This window comes from Alosa pseudoharengus, unplaced genomic scaffold (genome assembly GCF_046254945.1).
Source record: "Alosa pseudoharengus isolate Yale_2024_CS ecotype anadromous, Long Island Sound unplaced genomic scaffold, YU_APseudo_1.1 YU_APseudo_1.1_scf_23, whole genome shotgun sequence".
NCBI classification, from domain to species: domain Eukaryota; kingdom Metazoa; phylum Chordata; class Actinopteri; order Clupeiformes; family Clupeidae; genus Alosa; species Alosa pseudoharengus.
Window position 1 is genome coordinate 32,797,543 of NW_027468685.1, and position 22,765 is coordinate 32,820,307.

The window sequence follows — 22,765 nt, forward strand, 5'->3', positions numbered from 1 at the left end:
ATTTAGTTAACTATTAACACATATTAATACAATATTAGTTAATAGATTTGCTAAAACATTAACATACAGATTTTATGCAAACAACTAATATTTAATGAATGATTTAAAAACTATTAACTTGTGCCAAATAGATATGTTGTAACAATTAACAAATGTAACAATTAACAAATATTAACAAAGGGTTAGGTAATTACTAGTTTGCTATTTATTATGGCACCTTATTATGGAGTGTTACCAATTTATTGCCTGCTAACGCATTTGCACAAAACATAATTTCTATCCGAAAGACTCAGGGAGGTATAATGAAAGTTAAAACACATTTTAATCCATCAAAGGATATACAAAAGGCATAAGCAACAATAAGACAGTCTTTGGCATAGGCCCCGTCCTCGGTCCAGGTCACCGAGTGTGCAGACCCTTGCAGATCCTGCCGGTATGAGACGGCAGGGGCGGAGCCTACCCCCTGGACATCTGGACAAGGCCAAACTGGTGGTGGTTAGGGAGGGAGGGTGGGAACATCGAAAATCGGCACCTGAAAGCAACAGGCAGGTGCAAAGTAAAGTGATTATAAAGGCTGATGCAGACTGGTGATTGGTCGGAAGTAATGAATGAATGAGTGACGCATGCATTGAGTCTTCCTTACAGAATTTAACGCTAACGCTTCCATTTCTATCCGAAAGACTCAGGGAGGTATAATGAAAGTTAAAACACGTTTTAATCCATCAAAGGATATACAAAAGGCATAAGCAACAATGACAGTCTTTGGCATAGGCCCCGTCCTCGGTCCAGGTCACCGAGTGTGCAGACCCTTGCAGATCCTGCCGGTATGAGATGGCAGGGGCGGAGCCTACCCCCAAAGAATAAGAAATAAAGATACCCACCAGAATGCTTAGATGGTCATCCTCTCTGAAATAGAGCATACCAATATTAAACAGTGCATGTTGTATTATCCGGTTGAACTCGGGAGATGAATCAGAGAAAGCAAGACAGACAGCAGAATAAACTGATGATTTGATGAGGATGATGATGGATTCAACCACCTGTGACTCGAATTCTATGATTAAAGTTATGGAAGGGAATTGAGCTTACGGATTGTTAACCCATTGAACAAGACTGCTTGAGTGACTAGTGCTTGCAGAAGCTTAGCTTAAGGGTTAACTAACGACGTGCAGGGCGATGAGCTTGCAATTACAGATGCTCAGGGTCAGTGCAGGGGATAGAGCCTGCAGTTGCAGATGCTCGGGGTCAGTGCAGGGGATAGAGCCTGCAGTTGCAGATGCTCAGGGTCAGTGCAGCAGAATAGAGCTCGCAGTTGCAGATGCTCAGGGTTAGTGCAGCGGGATAGAGCTTGCAGTTGCAAATGCTCGGGGGACGATGAGCTCGCAGTTGCAGAAGCTCAGTTTAGTGCAGAAGAAATAGAAAAGATTATGACCTGCACAAATGCGACCAAGCCAGTACGGGCACCAGAAACGAAGAGATGAGTAATATGATTAAATTTAGATAACCACCACCAGACATTTGCAAGAGGAAGTACATGGATTACAAAATGCTCATTACTGCTGAGTGTGTCTTTAGTAATTAAGAACTCAGTAACCGTACAGTCCATAGATTCTTGTGAGCTTTGTGACGAGCAAATGGAGTAGCTCTTAATTGATAAGCAAGTTGATGCAAAATATTACAGTTTGTGAACTCCATTTGTTACAGTTCAATGGTGAACAGAAGCGGCAAGGACAAGATGTACAGGAGATGAAATTAACAGATACTACTGTCCATCCGGCAGAGGTAAAGCCATGTTAAAGAAAGCTAAATAGCACAACGTATAGGCCTACTATTAGGATAGAAATGTAAACAAAGCAAGGTTTAGATTAGTGAATTAATTATGTTGACTTACCCCAAAATAACAGCACGGTGTAGTGTCCATGACAGATTATATCCGATTTAAGTACGACCCCTAAATGTGATGAATGTTTCCGTGAGCGAGCCGCATCCTGCAACGGAATGGAGCTAAAGGCAAGGGCAAGATGAAAAGAGTGAGGCCATGCTTTTGTACCTTGCTCTTGGAAAGGCCCCCCAAAATAAGATGAGCAGCATAAGTAACGTTAGCTAAACAAGACAGGAAAACATGAAATAGACATTGTCCATGGGTAATAAGTTCAGAGAGAAAGGTATAGAGAACAGATAGAAAGCTTGAGCACTCTGGTGAAAAGAAGAAAATGACCGGCATGGTCTGCAGCGATTGCAGCGAAGTTGAGGAGCTTGCACAAGCTCAGAGCTTTCGTAAGCTCGGTTCTTGCACGGCAAGAATGTAATGCAATGTGGTGCAAATCCCTGTGGAAAGTGCTTAATGATCGTTCTCAGTCCGGGACCCGAAGCGTGGAGACCCTCGCAGATCCTGCCGGGTGAATACGGCAGGGGCCGAGCCATCCCCAAAGAGAAAGATTGGAAAGGCCTACCCGAGGGTAGACGTGAGGCTGGGACACTTCCTGGAACAGAGCATAATCAAAGAGAACATTAATATGAGACAAATCCTTCGTTAATAGTAAAGTGATTCATGAAAGGAAATGAAACCAAGAACAGATGATAGGAAAAGTGTACTCTCTTCCGGGTACAGAAGACATAACCAGCATGGTCTGCAGCGATTGCAGCGGGGAGCTGCACGAGCTCAGAGCTTTCGTAAGCTCGGTTCTTGCACGGCAAGATGTAATGCAATGTGGTGCGAATCCCCGTGGTAAGTGCTTAATGATCGTTCGGTTCGATAACGATTGATGATTGCGATTTGATGATGCGATTCGAGTCGACTGTCGAGTCGAGTTGCGTATGTATATGATGAGTGAAGTGGGGTGATGGAAGGATAAAGGAAATTAACTGTTGTGACGTGATTACCCGAGGTTGCTTGCAGAAGCTAGACCAAGGGCGGCGGTGCGTAGTGACTAGAATGTATTAACACTTTATTCTGTGCCTAAAGTGCCGGCTGTGCGTAGTGACTGGAGAAGAGTGGCTCGGGTCCATCGTAATTAATATAATGCTTTAGCTGAGCCGAATAACCACCACCAGACCTTTGAAAGGTAGCTTACCTTATTTGGCACTTGCGAGAGCTATTTGCGCATCTAGAAGGGCTTGATCCTGAGGTCTTATATAGGACTCGTAAGCCGACGAAGACCATCTTCCGAGCAACTTGATAGAGGATGCAGGTAATCCTAGAGCGGCTGCTGACGTTGCAGCGCCGATGCGAAAGGGATGGCCAGTATATTGGGAGGTTGAGAGCCTGCAGCTACCAACCGCTGTCGACAAGTGGATTCTGAACCATTGTTTAGACATAGATAACCCAGTGGGTAGAAGAAAGAGGTGCATTTGGAGAAGTGTGTGGGTGAAGTTTAACATAGTTGATCATAGAAGTATAGGGACAGAAGGGTTATTTACTTTAGAATCTCTGATAATGACCACAGAACCTGAGGTGTCCATTTTAGAATGTTTCAGAAATACATAGAAGTGGGAGGAGAAGAGGATGGCTGAGCAAGCCAGATCCTGAGAAGGGTTAAGAACCTGGCTGTCAGAACAAAATTCCCCGGAGCGCATGAACCCATAGAAAGCCATGAGGAACACTGCTTCAAGGAGTGAATTGATAGGGAGTGAAAAGAGAGCCAGGGTTAACTAACCAGCAGCAGACCTAAGGACGCAACAGGACAAGACAAAATACAATCAACGGATACATAGCTGGAGTACACTAGCACTTATGGATGGTCGCTGAGGATGATTTAGCATAACTAAAAAAAAGACAAAAGATGGGAGAGTAATCCTCATCATGCTTACTGGGTGAAATAAGATTAAATGTGAGCAAAGCACTGCTCCAGAGCCAAGTGTAAGTGGGTGTTTAGAATATGTGATCACCAGCATCACAGACCTAGTAAATTAAATAGTTAGAGTGAATTGGTGATGTAGCCTAATAATTGCTGGTTGATTTGATTATATGACGATTGAGAATTATGTGATTGAGATTCGAGGACATATGGATATTCGATAGTGAATTGCAAAATCTAATGATTTAACAATGCAAGTTCACTATTCTGCTGCTCCTACTGTGGTGGGATAAAGACATGAAGGGTTAGCGTATAGCTTAGATGAGGAGGTAAATAAGTTGACATCACATGACCTGGATGAAGTAAGATTAAATATGAACCAAAGCACTGTCCCTCGATGAACGTTTTGGCTATAGGCCTACGTGAACCAGCCCCGCATCCCTGCATGAAGTAGATAGTTACGGTGAGGGTCAGTACTCCACTGCCGACAGATGCATACCCTTAAAGTAGAGAGAGAGTCATTTACATTAAACGAAGAGGAGCTGCTCCTGAAATGGAAAGATTATTAAGATGTTAAGTAATGAAGAAATGGGAAGGAATGCCATCCCTGTGCTTGCGGCTGCCGTGATGTAATGGGAGATTACGAATGACGACAAGCAAAGTGTATTGTGCTTGGAAAAGTATATGAGTGAGTGCAGTATTGGCCTGAAGGAGAGTTTGTGCCTGCTAGCGGTGTTGCTCTTTTGGCAGAGAAGAGTTTGAGGAACGATCTTGTTCTAGTCCCTACAGCCTGAAGACCTGCGAGGAGGAATGGAGTGGTTAGAGAGGAGACATAGCATTTTCAAAAGGACCTAGCAGGCAGGCAAATAAACAGCCATGATACATTTACGTTGCCATTAGTTAAATCAACGAACACGATGTATGGGCCTACATATTATGTACATAACCAATGACAGTAACAGACAATAATGATCAGCCAGACAGGAGAATGAAAATAAGATTAATATGGCCTTCAGGTGCATCGGAATTCTAGTAGCCTAGAAAGGGACAGGGACTAGGAAGAGTAGGCTACTTTTGTCCCTGTTGGCCTTCCATGCACGACAGCCTGACCGGCGAGACAATTTGCCTAGATGTGGACCTAGCAAAGCTGTATCATGGCAGCTTTGACAAGGAAACCATCGCGAGTGTCGATAACTGGAGTAACGGAGTTTTTTAAACGGTTCCGTACATGTATGTTAACAGCGTAGCCTGATAAGTCAGACGGTTTTCGTCAGAAAGTTTAGCAACCATATTTCTGTTGTTAGCGATACGACGTTAACCTCATTAAGCAACTAGGATCTAACACGAGACTAGGGTGAAAGAGAACCTTCGAGCCGCGGAACTTGTCTCTTTCCGTTGATAAGACCGGGCGGACAACCCGAACAGTGGCAACAATTTGGCATACCTTACTCTCCGACGTTTACGAGCTACTATCCTACAAAGTCAAAGTCTCCCAACCCCCGAGACTTTGGTGAGATGCGTCCAACTCGGTTGAAGCGAACTAAGCTACTATGACTGCATCACATGTTAAAGTTGTGGCGAAGTGAATGACTAGCTACCCGGGCATGGATACGGAACATCGAAAATCGGCACCTGAAAGCAACAGGCAGGTGCAAAGTAAAGTGATTATAAAGGCTGATGCAGACTGGTGATTGGTCGGAAGTAATGAATGAACTAGAAATGCGGTTCCGAGGAACTGCAAGAGTGGGTTTGATCTGGGGCACGGAACTCGGCCTCATCCAAGGATTCCAACGGTACCTCATTTATGAAAATCGGGCACACGGATCAAAAGTTATCTGCATCAACGCAACATCCAATAAGCTAAAACGCATAAATAACGTGGTTGCTATGCTGGTTGCTAGGGCAATCATGCTGGTTGCTCAGGTGGTCGCTAGGTTAGAAGGCCAGTGCCTCCTGAGAGGCCTGAAGGGTCAGTTCTGAGGTTGTTGACTGCTGAAACCGAAAAATGGACTGCATTTTCTTAAAAGACAATGTGACTGAAGTGCGGGCAAAGTTTGCACAGAAATGTACGATTTTTCCCACCCTCATCGACCTTGTCATAAAACTTGTTTAAATGATCACACGACGCCTCCTTGCTGCTTTGTCGTCTACATCAGCCTTTCTCAAACTTCTTTGACCTGAGGCCCAGTCAAGGCATACTTTGGGGTCATAGGGCCCACCTACATGAACCCACCCCCTCCTCCCACCCCCCATCAAATTGTAATATCACCACAATTATTATTTTTTTTATACTATATTGCTATACATGCACTTCAAAACAGTCAATGTTTAAAGTGCTAAGATTGTTCACAAAAGTTTGTGAAAGCATGCACATCAGAGTACTGCTTTACTAATGTAAAATATAATTAGGCCTACACTAGTTTCATTGTTTTTGCATTGTTGCATGATTGATATGCTATTTAATTACATTTCATTTGAATGCCTGAATGTAAGAATTCAGGAAACACAATACCAGCTTTTAACATTTCTGTTGTTTACTAGTTTATGTAAATCACATAACACATGAACTGTTTACATACTACTGATAGCCCATTACTGTACACAATAGATTAGTATCTTCAAATAGTCAAGGTTGTTGACTGCTGAAACCGAAAAATGGACTGCATTTTCTTAAAAGACAATGTGACTGAAGTGCGGGCAAAGTTTGCACAGAAATGTACGATTTTTCCCACCCTCATCGACCTTGTCATAAAACTTGTTTAAATGATCGATCACACGACGCCTCCTTGCTGCTTTGTTGTCTACATCAGCATTTCTCAAACTTCTTTGACCTGAGGCCCAGTCAAGGCATACTTTGGGGTCATAGGGCCCACCTACATGAACCCACCCCCTCCTCCCAACCCCTATCAAATTGTAATGATATCACAATTATTATTTTTATACTATATTGCTATACATGCACTTTAAAACAGTCAATGTTTAAAGTGCTAAGATTGTTCACAAAAGTTTGTGAAAGCATGCACATCAGAGTACTGCTTTACTCAGGGGCGGAGCTACGTGGTGGCCAGGGGGGGCCACGGCCACCACTGGTCAAAGCTTGGCCACCCTGCTGGCCCCCCCAGCTCCGTTCAGTGAAAAGTAAAAAAAAAAGATTGCTGCCGTTTTCAACGGTAGCCTACTTTGAAAGGAAGTGTAGCCTACGGTTCTAATCAAATCGTGAGTAGGCCTAGTGCAGCAGCAGCAGGGGACAATTCAAGTCATCTGTTAAAAACACTTGACAGTAGACTACTACTTACTTAACCTCAGTGACAACAGGTGAGTTGATGATGACTTGGAACATTAATGTTAAAATGTGACACTAATCATAGCAAAGTGAGCTGCGTTGGGCTGTTCTTGTTAGGTAGGCTCTGACATTGACGTGTGAGGCTGATCAAAAATAAGCGGATGCCCGCGGTAACTCTGTTACAAAAATATTTTGATAATATTCGGGTGAAATGCAAGCATATTAGGCACATATCTCCGGATGGCTCCAATAAAAGTAGGCTAATAGTGTCTAGCCTAGGCTACTTTATAAAAACATAATTTGCTGACTGCGTGTGGTTCTTGCCATAGCTGGTCAGGCAGAGGCAGGCTGCTGCGTTGCCTGAGTTCTTTGTTACATTGCTCCGGTAATTGCAACGAGATGAAACCTTAACTGCGTGACAGAGCAGAAGTGGGGCTTTCCAACGAGACTAAACACTTGTCTGTGCGATCAAGTATGAAAATACAAAAAATCATGAAATTAAATCAAATTGCATCATATTTAGTTTACCTACGCACCCACACTCTCGTTTGAATTAGGCTACTCGCGAACCCGTGATCGCATAGATATGGCATATCAGAAGAAAGAGGAGGCACAGGGCTATCCATTGGTACCAAGTATATCAATCCTTCTGGGCTATAAAAACAGACAACGTGACTGCAAAATAACATCATGTACAAAAACCAACGCTTCACAGCCATTACTCTCGTTTGAATTAGGCCCTACTCACGAACCCGTGATCGGATAGATAGCCTATGCCACGCATGTCAGATGAAAGAGGAGACACAGAGCTATCATTTGATACCAAGTACATCCTTCTGGGTTATAAAACAGACGAAGGGACATCAAAATAATAACTTCATATAGCTCGACTTACTTACCCCACGTTTTTGTGTGTTGTTGTGGTGGCAAAGCATGTTCATAATCCAACGCTATAATGTGTTTCTCTATGGCATAGCATGTTCATAATCCGGTTTTGAGATCCTAGCAAATTCCTACATGGCATCCAATTCAAGACTCACATTGCATCCCAATTTATTCGACAAAGAAACACCTTTTTCCCTTCACTTTGTTCATGGCTCATTGTTCTTGTTTGTGTATGGCACTTACAATGACCAGGATAAATGCTTCTAACTAAAGGTAGTGAAAAAGCCCTTAAAACAGTCTAGGGTTCTAAGGGTTAATGTCTTGATTCAGAGCCATGTTACTTACAGCCAAGTACTTGGAGTGGATAACAGAAAGAAATATAGTTTTGCCATCAGTATAAGATTAAATATCTGCATACCATATTTGTAGTATTTATTATTGTTCTTTGAGTTAACATCATTTGAATATGACTGATTAAGTAAGGTGCATTATCATAATGTACTTTTTATAGCATTGGCCTATTTATGGAAAATGTGTTGGAGTGGACAACAAACTGTTCAGGTTGTCTGTGAATGGACCTGTGTATCAGTTGGCTTTACACAATTCATTGCCATTATTAAAACAGGGTATCCTAATCTTCAAAACTTTTTGAGTAGTTTTCATATTGTAGTTTTGATTCCCAAGTGCCACCCCAATAAAAAGTCTGGACCCAGCTGGCCCCCCCTATAAAATAATCCTGGCTACGCCCCTGGCTTTACTAATGTAAAATATAATTAGGCCTACACTAGTTTCTTTGTTTTTGCATTGTTGCATGATGCTTGCATGAGAAATACTTCTCAAAACAACAGCAATTATATGGGTGCCGTTGTTTTGGGATGTTTCCCTCATGCAAGCATCATACACTGATAGAGTATATATATGCTATTTAATTACATTTCATTTGAATGCCTGAATGTAAGAATTCAGGAAACACAATACCAGCTTTTAAAATTTCTGTTGTTTACTAGTTTATGTAAATCACATAACACATGAACTGTTCATACTACTGATAGCCCATTACTGTACACAATAATACTGTGCCCATTCATTAACATATATTAAACATCAGGCGTCTTGTTTACACATTTAAACCATATTTGCACTTCGAATTTCGCTTCCAAACTGTAATAACTACATCTACGAAGTCTAAAGAAGATAACCATGTAGTCTGTTCATAGATAAGATAAATTGACAGAACTACAGACTTCGTGAAAGTAGCCTATAGCCCTACATAAAAGGCTCCATTCACTTAATTGCAAAATCGCGGTTGGTCTGTTTACACACTAAAACCATATTTACACTTCGAAATTCGCTTCCAAATTGTAGTAACTACATCTACGAAGTCTAAGGAAGATAACCTTGTAGTCTGTTCAACGATAAGATACATTTTGACAGAACTACAGACCTCGTAAAAGTAGTACCTAAAATTAGTGTGATAAATGGCCATCACGTAGCCTAAAGCATATAGCACTAGCATATGACAACAGCAAATAGCTAACGTTTACGTTAGCCTAACTTACTTATCGTTGACGTTGACCCGACACGTTTATAAGTTAGACCATAGACTGATAAGGACGTCCATCAAAATTCCGTGTGTATCCTGTGTATCTTTCGTGCTGCTATCCTGTTGCCTTTTCCCTGTTGTTCCGGCAACAAGGTTTTTACGCGATATTTGCCACATCCCAGAGAGTTGTTGTTTGGTGGGTCAGGTGACGAGCCGTCGAATCACAGCACAGCACCCAGAATGCATTGCAACACACCGTCTAGAAGGGACTCAGCGTTAGGTCGGCTTTAAATAGCATACAGAACCTATAGTAATACAACGTTGTCTGTAAGCTCCACAGATCGTGGCAAGACAATTGAATTGATTGTGGACTTCTTGCTGGGCAACGATGAGTAACTTGATTAGTAATGCTGCGTGGATATGCATGATATCTGTATGAAAGTGTGTTTCTCAATGTAATAATCTATACAACTGTACACATGACTAAGTTCAAATGGAGCTAGCTGGGTATAGGACTGAGCTGAATGGATTGGTGAAATACTTTATTTATTTATTTTTTTAATGACCTATATGAACATGGTTTGGCTTTAAAAAAAAGAGGAGACAGCGCTTCGCGCTCTCCTCTTTTTTTACATGACCTTTACACTTAGTGCTGGCAAGGCATTGAACTGGGCTGAATGGATTTGGAAAATATATATATATTTTTTTTAATGACCTGTATCAACATGGTTTACATTACCTTTACACTTAGTGCTGGCAAGGCATTGAACTGGGCTTCATTCAAGGATTCCAACGGTACCTCATTCATGAAAATCGGACATACGGGTCAAAAGTTACATGCACACACCTTCATATACACAGACAGCCCAGCCCAGCCCATTATAGCTCTGCCAGGTGGCTTAGAACTCTTCCAGGTGCAAGCTTAAGCAATTAGAGCTGTGATGTCACAATCGAAATTTGAATTCTGAACATTCCGCCATTCATTTCAATGGGCCCAAAAAACGCAGAAAAACGGGAATACCGCGAAAACGACAAGGGCCAGCGACACGAAATCAACAAGCAAGTTACACCGGTTCGGGCCTGAATTTTTGGAGTTCGAACCGCGTCGATAGCTCAAACGGTCTAGGAGCAGTAGTTCGGCCAAAAAGTGGGTGAACGGGAATAATAAATAAAGAAATAAAGAAAACTTAAGAAGAACAATAGTGGGCTTGCTGGATCAAACCCACTAATAAAGTAAACTTAAGAAGAACAATAGTGGGCTTGCTGGATCAAACCCACTAATAAAGTAAACTTAAGAAGAACAATAGTGGGCTTGCTGGATCAAACCCACTAATAATAATAAGTAAACTTAAGAAGAACAATAGTGGTCTTGCTGGATCAAACCCACTAATAAGAAAACTTAAGAAGAACAGTGGGCTTGCTCCGCAAGCCCACAGCATGGCTTTCAGCCATGCTGTGGTCTTGCTGGATCAAACCCACTAATAATAATAAGAAAACTTAAGAAGAACAATAGTGGGCTTGCTCCGCAAGCCCACTAATAATAAGAAAACTTAAGAAGAACAATTGTGGGCTTGCAGGATCAAACCCACTAATGAGTGACGCATGCATTGAGTCTTCCTTACAGAATTTAATGCTAACGCTTCCATTTCTGAAATGTTTTCTTCATTATTTTCATCATTACTGCCCACTGCCATAACTATTTACAACAACTCCCCTTTGTGCCGTGAGAGAAAATCTTATGCTGAGAGTGAATGCAGTTTACAACCTCTTTAACAGAGACTATATCCAATTGTATTTATTTTTTTAACTTGTATGTATGTTTATGTGTGATATATGTTTATATTATTTATTGCTGCTGTAACACCATAATTTCCCTTTGGGGATGAATAAAGTAATCTATCTATCTATCTATCTATCTATCTATCTATTAAACATTGATCTCAATACAAATTTTAAGTTTTTGCCTGAAATTGCACTGTGCCTATTTACAAGGGCATTGTTCCCACCTCTTTTGGGGCCTACCATCAAATGTTGGACCTCTATAGAAAGCTGAGAACCTGTGTTTTTAATAGGAAACAGTCAAAATAACTGTGTGATGTACTCACACAGAGTTACAGAGGCTAGAATATATTTTTTTCTTTCTGCCGGATTACAAGCATCTCTGAACTGACCACATTTCAGCCCTCTAGGTCACTTGATATCCCTTAGAAACACAACTGAGCCCTAGCACCAGGTCTTGTGAAGCTGTGTGCAAAGGTAGATCAATATAGAATGAAAATATGAGTGCTTTAGACCATTATTTGCCAAGGTATGCTCATGCGTTTTGTAAAATGCCTATGGAGGACTTTTTGTTATCCAAAATGCATACTGACACTCAAATGCTTACTGCACATGAACCCCATTGTGTAGAAGCATAATCCTGGTCTCAAATGAAAGGTAACACTTTGAGGTTTCTTGTGGACTATTTAGATTGTATGTCAGGTGTTCTGATATAGACTGACTACACAAAATATGGAATAATTACAAAAAAGTCTCTATTTTTGCATTTACTTTGTTGGTTCAATGAGTGTGTATAAGATAGACCAGTGGTTCTCAACCTTTTTTCAGTGATGTACCCCCTGTGAAATATTTTTTCGGCCAAGTACCCCCTAACCAGTGCACAAGAATTACCGCTACACTTCAACCACGACTCCATCGTTTGAGTTTTGACAGTGATTGACAGGTGATGGCGGGTGGCATGTGACAGGTTGGGTCGAACCATCCTGGTTTGGGGGTGACTCTGGGTTTTTAGGATAATGAAATTGAATTGCCTACTGAAATATAAAATTAATTTTATGACCTTATATTTTCCTGAAATATTTATTAAATAATTAAATAAAAGTATTTTTGCATGGATTCTGCTTTTTAAATATATGTATATTTAAATGTTTTCATGTATTAGTACTAGCATTGATTTTATTTAGATTTTTAAAGAATTAAAATATAAAAAGTGTATTATAAAAATTCTTATATTTTGACATGTATCTCACCACAGCAAGCTCAGCTCTACATGCATTTCATGTGTGTGTAGGGCAGACTGTCCTGAATCTGGCAATAGCGCTCCATATCTGTGACAGAACTGATCTGACCTGACTGAACCCGAGTTTGCGTGTTAGCCAATGTGTGCATATGGTATCTGCACCTATGATTCTCTACAACTTTTTACTGCATTGCCATGAACAAAGTAAAGGCAAAAAAGGTGTTTCTTTGTCGAACAAATTGGAATGCAATGTGAGCCTTGAATTGGATGCCATGCAGAAATTTGCTAGGATCTCAAAACCGGATTATGAACTTTCTTTGCCATAGAGAAACACACAATAGAGTTGGATTATAAACATGCTTTGCCACAAAAACAGACAAAAACGTGAGGTAAGTCGAGCTATATGAAGTTATTATTTTGCCGTCACTTCGTCTGTTTTATAACCCAGAAGGATGTACTTGGTATCAAATGATAGCTCTGTGTCTCCTCTTTCATCTGATATGCTTGCCATATATATGCGTTCACGGGTTCGCGAGTAACTCAAACTAGAGTAATGGGTGCGCAGGTGAACGCAGAGAAGTATAGACTGTAAATATGATGCAATTTGATTTAATTTCATGATTTTTTTAATTTTCATACTTTAACGTACAGACAAGTGCGTGATCTCGTTGGAAAGCCCCACGTCTGCTCTGTCACGCAATAACGGTTTCATCTCGCTGCGATGAACAGTTGCGGAGCAATGTATGTAACAGAGAAGAAAGGGTTTGTTTTTTGACGGACTTTGCGTCAATCGGGTTCTAAGGGTTAAAATATCATGTACCCCCTGGAGTGCCTTCACGTACCCCCAGGGGTACGCGTACCCCCATTTGACAACCACTGAGATAGACTATACATCTGTACAACTAATATTGGATAATACAACATGAAGATTCAATTTCTATGGATTCTTGTGAATATTTCAGTACCCAATATGTTGCATCTACTTATGGTGCTGCAGCTACACTGCAGCCAGAAGTCAGGGTAGCACCAAAAGCGGCGGAGGGGGAGGGGTGGCCTGGAAAATCCAGACCCTGATAATCTAGAAAGATTAAGGGTCTGGCAAAGAACAATTTAATGGCCCAACTCGAGGGGCGGCAACAAGCATGCAAAATCTCACTGCACGCAATTGGAGAACACTAGACCAGGGGTTCCCAAACTTTTCAACCCGCGACCCCCAAAATAACCGTGCCAGAGACTGGCGACCCCCACTATCCCTGGATGTGACTTAAAAAATAAAATAAAATGTGCGCACCGGCCATACGCACTAGGCTTATCCAAACACGGGCTTAACGACAACACAAAAGAACAGAGCAGTCTGTTATGATTTTACATAGAGAAATTTACTATATGATAAAAGCAGAATACCTTAGTCAAAAAATAATATCCATGTAACATGAGTGCACATTATTGCCGTCGTGCAAACTTAACTTTGAAACATTACTTTAATTTCCATTTTAACAGAAGAATATCTCAGTCAGGGTAACATCCACAAACTGTTGTAAACATATTTACATTGTTGCTGCGACTGGCAACTATGTTTCAGCATTAATCTCATCTAATGAGATGGATGCGCACTATGCGCGGAACACAGCAAGTCCATTCTTGGTTTAATTGTGGAGACGGCCACAGATCATCCTTCACATTTAGACGCGATCTGTATTTGTTTTTAAATATATGTCAGTGCGTCAGTACGTCCATCGCGGCCTTAAATAGCTGTGGATATTCCCTTTCGACTGAAATCCAGAACTCAGCAAGCGTCTTGGAATTAAAATCTGTCTTTAAAGTGCGGTCAAGTGACAGCTCTTTTATTTTTCCCAAATTTATTTGATTTATGGAAATCATTTCGCGACCCACCCCTCGGCGTCCCGCCACCCCCCGGGGGGTCCCGACCCCCACTTTGGAACCAATGCACTAGACCATGTTTACTCTGAATTATTTTGGACTTCGACACAATCGGATAACACTACGACCAATGTGTACTGTCCTCCAACGTTGCAGCGCTGTCTTCATCAGTTTTGCTGGTTTCCCGGAATGTTGGGGTAAAAGTAACGTGCATCATTGCTCTTTGCCAGAGTGTCTCGCAGAGACAATTCCATTGTGCTCTCGCGAGAACTCGGGATTTCCAGGGTAGGGGAGGGAGGCATTTTGGATCAAATTTAATTGAGACATAATAAAATTAATCTGAGAATGTAAAGCACTATACAGATTGTACATGAAAAAAGTTGTCATTTTTGGATTCCCAAGAGCCAAAGCTTTGAAATGGTGTATAACATTACTATGCTACATAGCAATATGGTGCATACAATTTATTTAGAATGTTGGGGGGGGGGGGGGTAACCGTCCCGCCGGCGGCACACTGAAAATTATGTGGAGGTATGTCTCCATGTAGGGTAGTGTCAAGCAGTGAAGTGATAGTGGAGCCGCACAGATGAGGGGCGCTGCTTGTTCTGTCCCTCCCAAACTGCATTAAAATGGTGTGTTTAGCAACCAGAATTTCAAAAACTTTTCAGGGGAGAAACTTCCGGACACCTCTCAGAAAATACTTCCAACGTCCCTGCAGGGAGTTATTTATAATTTGGCCGGATTGTTTCACTTCCCTATACCACAACCATCACACTTTTAAAAAGCTTGATACGCCTCTGCTATGGAGATTCTTGAAGTAGTCCTGAACTGTACATGCACACATGTTTCCTTTCAGGGCCAAAATGCCCGACCACAGGGATCGATAGTCCCCCTCTTGGAGTATTAACACCCAAATAGTTAACACTCAGGGCCAGATATACTAACATTTTTGCGCCCACTTCAGGCGTATTTGATTCGCAACGTGCACATAAAAACATTGCGAGGTATGTACAAACAGGCCGCACTGAGGAAAAAGCGCAGACTGCCTGTCGCGGGAGCTGTGAATGGCTATTTGCATTTTCTGTGTCATGCATATGCATTCATAGGAGGGTCAGGGGAAAGTGTGAGTATCGTGCAAACATAAGGGAGGAGAAGTGCTAATAGTGATTGATTAGGTATCCCACCATATGTATGAAAACAGCGCACGTCTGTTTTGCGGTAAAAAACTTGCGCCTGTTAAAAGCAGGTTTAATCCAAATCGTGGTTAAATGCGTCAATTAGAGACACTTTTAGAGACAGCTGAATCAGTATTCAGAGCATCGGTTTTCTTCATTGTACTATGTCAAAAGCAACCTTAAATTTTCTTTGCCTTTTTAATATTGTATTTTCACTTTCACAACATACACTTCCCGTCTGCTAGACTAGGGTATTCAGTCATAGCCGTAGTCTACGTGCAGTAAATAGTTCAAGTATTTTTTAAGTAGATTAGTAGAACTGCTAGGCCTACTCTGTATGTCGATGTTCGTTGACATCTTATTATCATAAATGAACGCTAAAGTTTGATTCTAATCATAGTATTTAGCGGTGGCTTTCTTCTAACCTATTTAAATGATTTTACGTTTCCAAGACGTTTGTTAGAATGACAGGACAACTACTTCACAAAATCCCCATTTTCCCAACTAAGGACAGCAATAGTACTACAAGGAATAATAGTATTGAAACAAAGAGTGCTCTGTGAACTGGCCAATGAACATTTGATCAGTTAGCAGAAAGCATCTGAGAAAAGTTTGGTCTTAAGTCTAGACTTGAAACTGGCTACAGTTGGGGAGAGAATGGACTAATATCAAATAGTTTGAAGAGAAATTACACAACTATACCTGATTTAAGTTTGGGTGCCATACTCTCCGAGGTTGTTCCATTTTGTCAATGATACAATGACATATAGCTACTGTTTTGGACATCCCACCATGACGAATTAGGCTATATGCAGCGAATTATAGGCTATTTGCAGCCAATATCGCCTCAGTATTTTGGCTATTCTTGCTGCTGCCGACCTGAGAGCTGCCATACTAACTGCCTAAGCTGCCATACTAACTGACAAACTGTCACTGTCAAAATCCACCGAGCTGCTAATCTGCTGATCTGAAGATTCAGACTGTTCCTGGCTTCCAGTGCTCTCCAAACTGCCAGTAAATCTTCCAGGTTAGTCAGTCATAAATACACGCTGTGCGCAGTTTCATGCAAGTCGTCATCATTGCCCTTGGACATTATTCAGCCAGATAGATGCAAGCAATTTGTCTAATTTAACATGGAATTTTCTTTTGTTTTTAGTTTTTCTATCATTTGTTCATTTGTTTGTTGTCCGTCTTGGTGTCACAGGTACATTGGCAATTATGCCACTCCATCTGGCATTTTTTGTCTTGTGTGTCATTTGTTATTTTCTAAATATATTTGTTTATGTCTCGGTGTCACAGGCACGCTGGCGAGTACGCCGATAAGTCCGGCATGTTTTGTCTTGTGTGTCAGTGTTGTGTGTGGAGCACTTTTGGTGCACTCTGTGTCCATTATCTTGTTTGATCTGTTTTCATTTAATTATTTTAATTGTTTGTATGTTTGTTATGTCTCTGTCTGTCATAATGTTACCATCATTGCCTCTCCGTCTGGTTTGTTTTCACTTAACATTTATGCTGCCAAACTTGCACTCATTGTCAAGGAGAATTGCAAGCCACTGTCACACATTGAACAAAGTAGTCACAGACTTCTCTATCTAGTTTGCAGTGTAATACTGACAACTTGTTTGCATGGGAAATAGCTAAGGATTGTCCAAAAATTGTCCAGCAAAGTCATTATAACCTTCAATGTGGAAGTTTGAAAACTTGCAATGCCCCTAAAACAAAGTTGAGTGCAAATACTCTGAAATCAGTTTTGTTTTAGTCCATTCCAAATAGTTTTCCTTATGTGTAGCCAGCTGCTTATCAGAGATTGAAATAAAACTTTTGTAGACTATATGTAGCCTACAAATAAGTTTTTTTTTTACCTTGATATAACAGCTTCAAAGTCATTTTGATGGTAAAAAAAACTTGAAATAGGGAGAATCGTGCACCTAGCATAGGTGGCAGCGCCTTGTAGGAGGAAAACCAGCCTTGCAATTTAGCTGACGGTGAGACATTTCGGGAGAATTGTGAAGCATTACCAGGTCAATAGATATAGCTCTATTTGGAGATTGTCTTCGTCTGTTGCTAGTCATTCGGCTCCAAAACAAATGCAAGTGTACCGTGTCCAGGGGGAAGTGCTCAAACTGTGAGAAGTATTTACAATGGCAAGGTAAAATATAAATATTCTGCAACTCTAGGGGGAGCAAAAATACCCAAAACTGCATTGGATACCTTTAAAATACTTGTTTTACACCATAACAATCAGATCTTCCCTATGTGAGTGTAAAACACAGACAGGCAGAGAGATGAGTAGAGAAAGAGAGAGAGAGAGAGAACCGTAGAGACTTGCCTTGACAGTTACAGTAAATTATTTAATAACAACAATACTCTGTCTCCTTACAGCATTTTTGCCAGCACCTGTCCTGTATGGAAAGGCCATAGATACAACTTGTATTCTGTGGGGGGAAAAGTGTGGGAAACAAATGGCATGCCAGTACTACGATCTGGATAAGTTCAGACAGAGGTAAGCTTCTTTTTGTCCTGTCCACATGCCAACACGGCTGTCCATTTGGTATTGATATCCAACCAGGGCCGGAGTGGGACACTTCATTTTACCGGGAAAATACAAGTTCCAGGGGAAATCTAGAAATAGTCATTCATAAACTTCAGGAGCAGGGACGTGCACAGGGCAGGACTAATGTTGCCTGGGCAACTGCCCATCTGCCTTCTTTGGCTGAGATGCCCCTTCCAAAAATAAACATTATTTTCAGGGGTTAAAGTTATCCATTGCTTCGACAAATATCCGTCAACTTATTTCCGTAGAGGACATCCCAGCTAGCAAAGTTACGTTGCCATTACGTTAGTGCAATGTAATTTAATGAGTCAAAGGTAACAATTCGTAACCGTAATGTAACTCCCAAACGTTGCCAATCCGTATCAGCAACATCAGGTTACGTGGCAGCATGGAATGCCATTTTGCCATGTTGGAGAGTTACATTGCGGTTACGAATTGTCACCTTTCACTTTCCACGTTCCTGCGACATTGTGGCAAGGTATTTTTGGTCATTCAATTACATTGCAGCAATGTAATGGCAACGCCACTGTGCTAGCTGGGTTACCAACTGACAACATTATCAGTTGACCAGGTCAGGATGTTGCGGCAACAGTATTTATGGTAATACGATAACTTTTCCAAGAGACCATAGCGTGACATTGCGGCAACGTTATCCACATTATCAACTGGCAATGTTATCAGTGGATCAGGTAAGGATGTTGCGGGCAAGATTACTCATGGTACCAAATGGCAACGTCATCAGCTGACCCGATGACGACGTTGTGGCCCCATTCTTGACGGTACCAAATGGCAACATCATCAGCTGACTAGTTCTGAACATTGTGGCAACATCACTCAATACTACATGGCAACGTCATCTGCTGACCAGGTGAAAAACGTCACGGGAACGTCACCCACGGTACCAAATAACATCATCAGCTGACCCGATGACGGCGTTGTGGCTCCATTCTGGACGGTACAAAATGGCAACATAATCAGCTGACATAATCAGCTGATCAGGTTAGGACGTTGCGGGGACGTTTCCCATAGTACTAAAAGGCAATGTCATCAGCTGACCCGATGACGACATTGTGGCCCCAGCACCAGCCACAAAATATGTAGCATCGGTATAAAACTTCTAAAATCTCTAAAAACAATCACAAATAGGGCAGTATCACAGGTCATCAATTGTGGTTGGGATCTAAGCCTACTGCAACTGGATTGATAAAGGGTCATGTCACCTGGCTATATTGTGTTTAAGAAGAGCAAAAGCTATCAGCATGATATGATAATTTATTTGGTTGTGTTTTTGTAAAAACAAGCAAACAATCCCTATCAGAGAGGTCATGCCATAGATTTTTTTATGGAAGTCAATGAATTTATTTTTGAATAAGAATAAATTCTAAGATTGTATTCATGTTTAGTTCATATTTCTGAGTTTTTAGATTATATTCAACTTTATTGTCATTGCACAAGTGAAATACCACTAACAAAATGCAGTTTTACATCCAGTGGTGCAAATGAGTAGGCTAACTGACATGTCAAAAAGTGCATTCATGAAATATGTCACTAGACCGTTCCATACACATACAGTAGGTAGCCTACTGAAGACAGCTGAAGGTCTGTGGCTAAAGCAGCCCTAATTGAAGAGTTGTGAAGGGTTTTTTATCGGAACCGATAATGTTCTTGTAAAGGCTCATTAAGCATTACTAAGCCAGAGTAGTGTTATTTTGCGCATAAAGCATGAGGTGGGTTCAAATTTGACTGATAGAAGCGAATAGTCATGGTGGACTTTTTTATATTTTTCCTTTTTTTTTGAGTTTTAAATCTGAATGGTCTGGATTCTAAGTTGTCTGTTGTAAACTGAACTGAAAATGCAAAGCAACAAGGCGATTACCACAAACTTCTGCCTCTGCTTGCCTAATCAGAATGCACCTTGTCTCTATAGAAGATACTTTTGCTTTAGGCTAACATAGCCTACTGCTTGCTCGATTCGTGAGGACAATTCACAAGGTTTTGTTTTATTTTTGAGTTGGATTGTTTGGATACCAGGCCTACACAGTAGAAATGCTATTTAATCACATTTACTACAACTACCAAGTTGAAATCAAAGTATTACATTAATACACAGGATTAGGTGTTATAATCCTAGGTAAAAACACATTCATAGCCCCTGCCCAAATTAACTTCAAAAAGCACGCTAACCACCAATCAGAGGTGGAAAAAGTACGAAAATATTGTACTCAAGTAAAAGTACCAATACTTTGATGAAATATTACTCAAGTACAAGTTAAAATACTGATCTGAAAATGTACTCAAGTAAAAGTAAAAAGTAGTTCATTTAAAATGTAATTTAAGTAAAAGTTACTTTTTTTTGGGGGGGCTACTAGTGGGGTATACTACGAATCTCGATTAGTGGGTTAGCGAGGTATGTTGCGCTCAAAGCCAGGGTATGTTGTGACACGAAAGTGGATCTGTTTTAGTGTCACTATATCACCATGGTATCTTATGCTGTCAACCAAACCTGGTCGGGAGGAGGTTATGTGCTAAGTTATAGCTCAAATCGTGTAATCTACCGCCCACTGACCAATCAATTATCTAAAAAACGAAGTTATCTCACGTGTAGGATTCTGTCATATATCTTATAGGTGGAGCTCCGCCTCTACTAACATTTTGGATCTCGAATGCGCTTTAATAATGCTGTGCGTGCAAATATCCCACTATGGACGTGCATACCACACAACAACTGATGACAATTGATTTATTTGATGTTATAGGTTAGACACAAAAAATGACCGCAGTGTAGATTAAGCTATCACTCATGAATGCGGTAGTAATTGTTTTTAAATAGAGGCGGTCTTGTGCGTCTCCACATTTCACGATTGGCCAACGTCATCCCAACACCGAGAACGCGCACAGATCTGAGCTGAAAGCCTATGTAGTAGTATCACTTAACGTATACCCCTGAGTCAAGGCTTTGTGAAGCCTCGATATGTCTACATAGCCTAGATATGTCTAACGTGCTTCGTAGTATACCCCACTGAACAACCAGTTTTACCAGAGACTTTCTAATGAGGAGATACAACACTCAAAAAATCCTCCATAGTAATGCATGGGGTTAGTTTGTAACGGCAATATGGCAGTTGTCTATCACAACCCTTCCGCGGCAAAACGTCAACATGTGAATACATTGAGCAAATCATGTGGTGTGTTGTGAATACATTGAGCCAATCATGTGGTGTGCTATGAAGACATTGTGCCAATCATCTGTTGTCTGCTGGAGCAAGATTAGTGTCGTGAAGCCTTACGCACACGCATTTCTGCCAAAATAGATGCCCGATAAGTATGAAGGTATATTGGGTGCAAAAGTGGCGAGCACATTTAACTGCAGATTTTGCATGTGCACACTAAAGTCGTAAATGTGTAACAGTAAAGTTGAAGTTGTACATATTTTTTTATATCTTGTTAACACAAAATAGGGGCTACGGGTTCACAAATCCTTTTTACAGGTACACAAATCCTTTTTACAGGTACACAAATCCTATCCTGTGAGTCACAACTTTCAAGAGTCACGCACTCGACACTTTTGCTCCAATCATTGCAGCGCAGTAGGTGCGAAACACATTTGCACATCCGTGTTTCATAATCTGAGAACATGCACAACATTCGTGCATTTGTAAACCCAAATGTGAACTAATGCATCCGAAGTTGTGCATCTGTGAAATAATTTCTCATTAATAAAATTCTACAGATCGCTTTGATTTTCTTGCACGACTACAAGTCAATTGATACAAGTGCTCGAATCTGCTTCTACGAGTGACGAGTGACTTTTGCTCCTAGCTAGGTGATATAATAGGTGCAAAAAGATTTGTATGTGTGCACGTCGAGCAATCGATCGAGAAAACAAGGCGGCCGGATCTGGATCCTGGATCACGCTCAGACTACCATTGCCTGCTCATAAAGTAAGTAACCTCAGCATGTTTCCTTATCAATGAAGGACACACGATTTATAGTTTTTCTTTGCACAAAGCGAGGAAAAAAATGTTGCGGTGTGCGGTGTTAAGTTCTACGACCTTATTATTCATAATGTCTGCACAGCAAACAATTGCTAACTTGCCTTGCACTATCCAATAGTCTTCGTGCAAGATACAAGTCAGCTGTTCGAAAATTGCAGAACGATTGTGTCAGATTGTGTGTCCTAACGATTTTGGACGGGCAGTGTTATATTTCTGTACTTCTAAACTAGTTATTTATCTAGCGATAGCTAGCTTGATCTGGCACTGGAGGATTTAGCAAGCAGGTAAACTAAGCTAAACATAGCTGTCATGATAATGTAAACCAACAAACAAGATAACTTTCTTCATATTATTATCATGTTACTTACCTTATGAGCAGGCAATGGTAGTCTGAGCGCGATCCAGATCCGGCCGCCTTGTTTTCTCGATCGATTCGCTCGACGTGCACACATACAAATCGTTTTGCTCCTATTATATCACCTAGCCAGGAGCAAAAGTATCGTCACTCGTAGAAGCAGATTCGAGCACTTGTATCAATTGACTTGTAGTCGTGCAAGAAAATCAAAGCGATCTGTAGAATTTTATTAATGAGAAATTATTTCACAGATGCACAACTTCGGATGCATTAGTTCA

General features: G+C 41.0%; 1 protein-coding gene across 2 annotated transcripts in view; it reads left to right on the forward strand.

The window, feature by feature from the left end:
• The window catches only part of slco2b1 (solute carrier organic anion transporter family, member 2B1), a 250,698-nt gene that overhangs the window by 204,984 nt on the left and 22,949 nt on the right, over window positions 1–22,765 (forward strand). For both annotated transcript variants that reach the window (XM_076302397.1, XM_076302396.1), the window contains one exon: window positions 17,966–18,086. In XM_076302397.1, coding sequence (XP_076158512.1) covers window positions 17,966–18,086 — 121 coding nt within the window. The remainder of the gene's footprint in view (window positions 1–17,965; window positions 18,087–22,765) is intronic.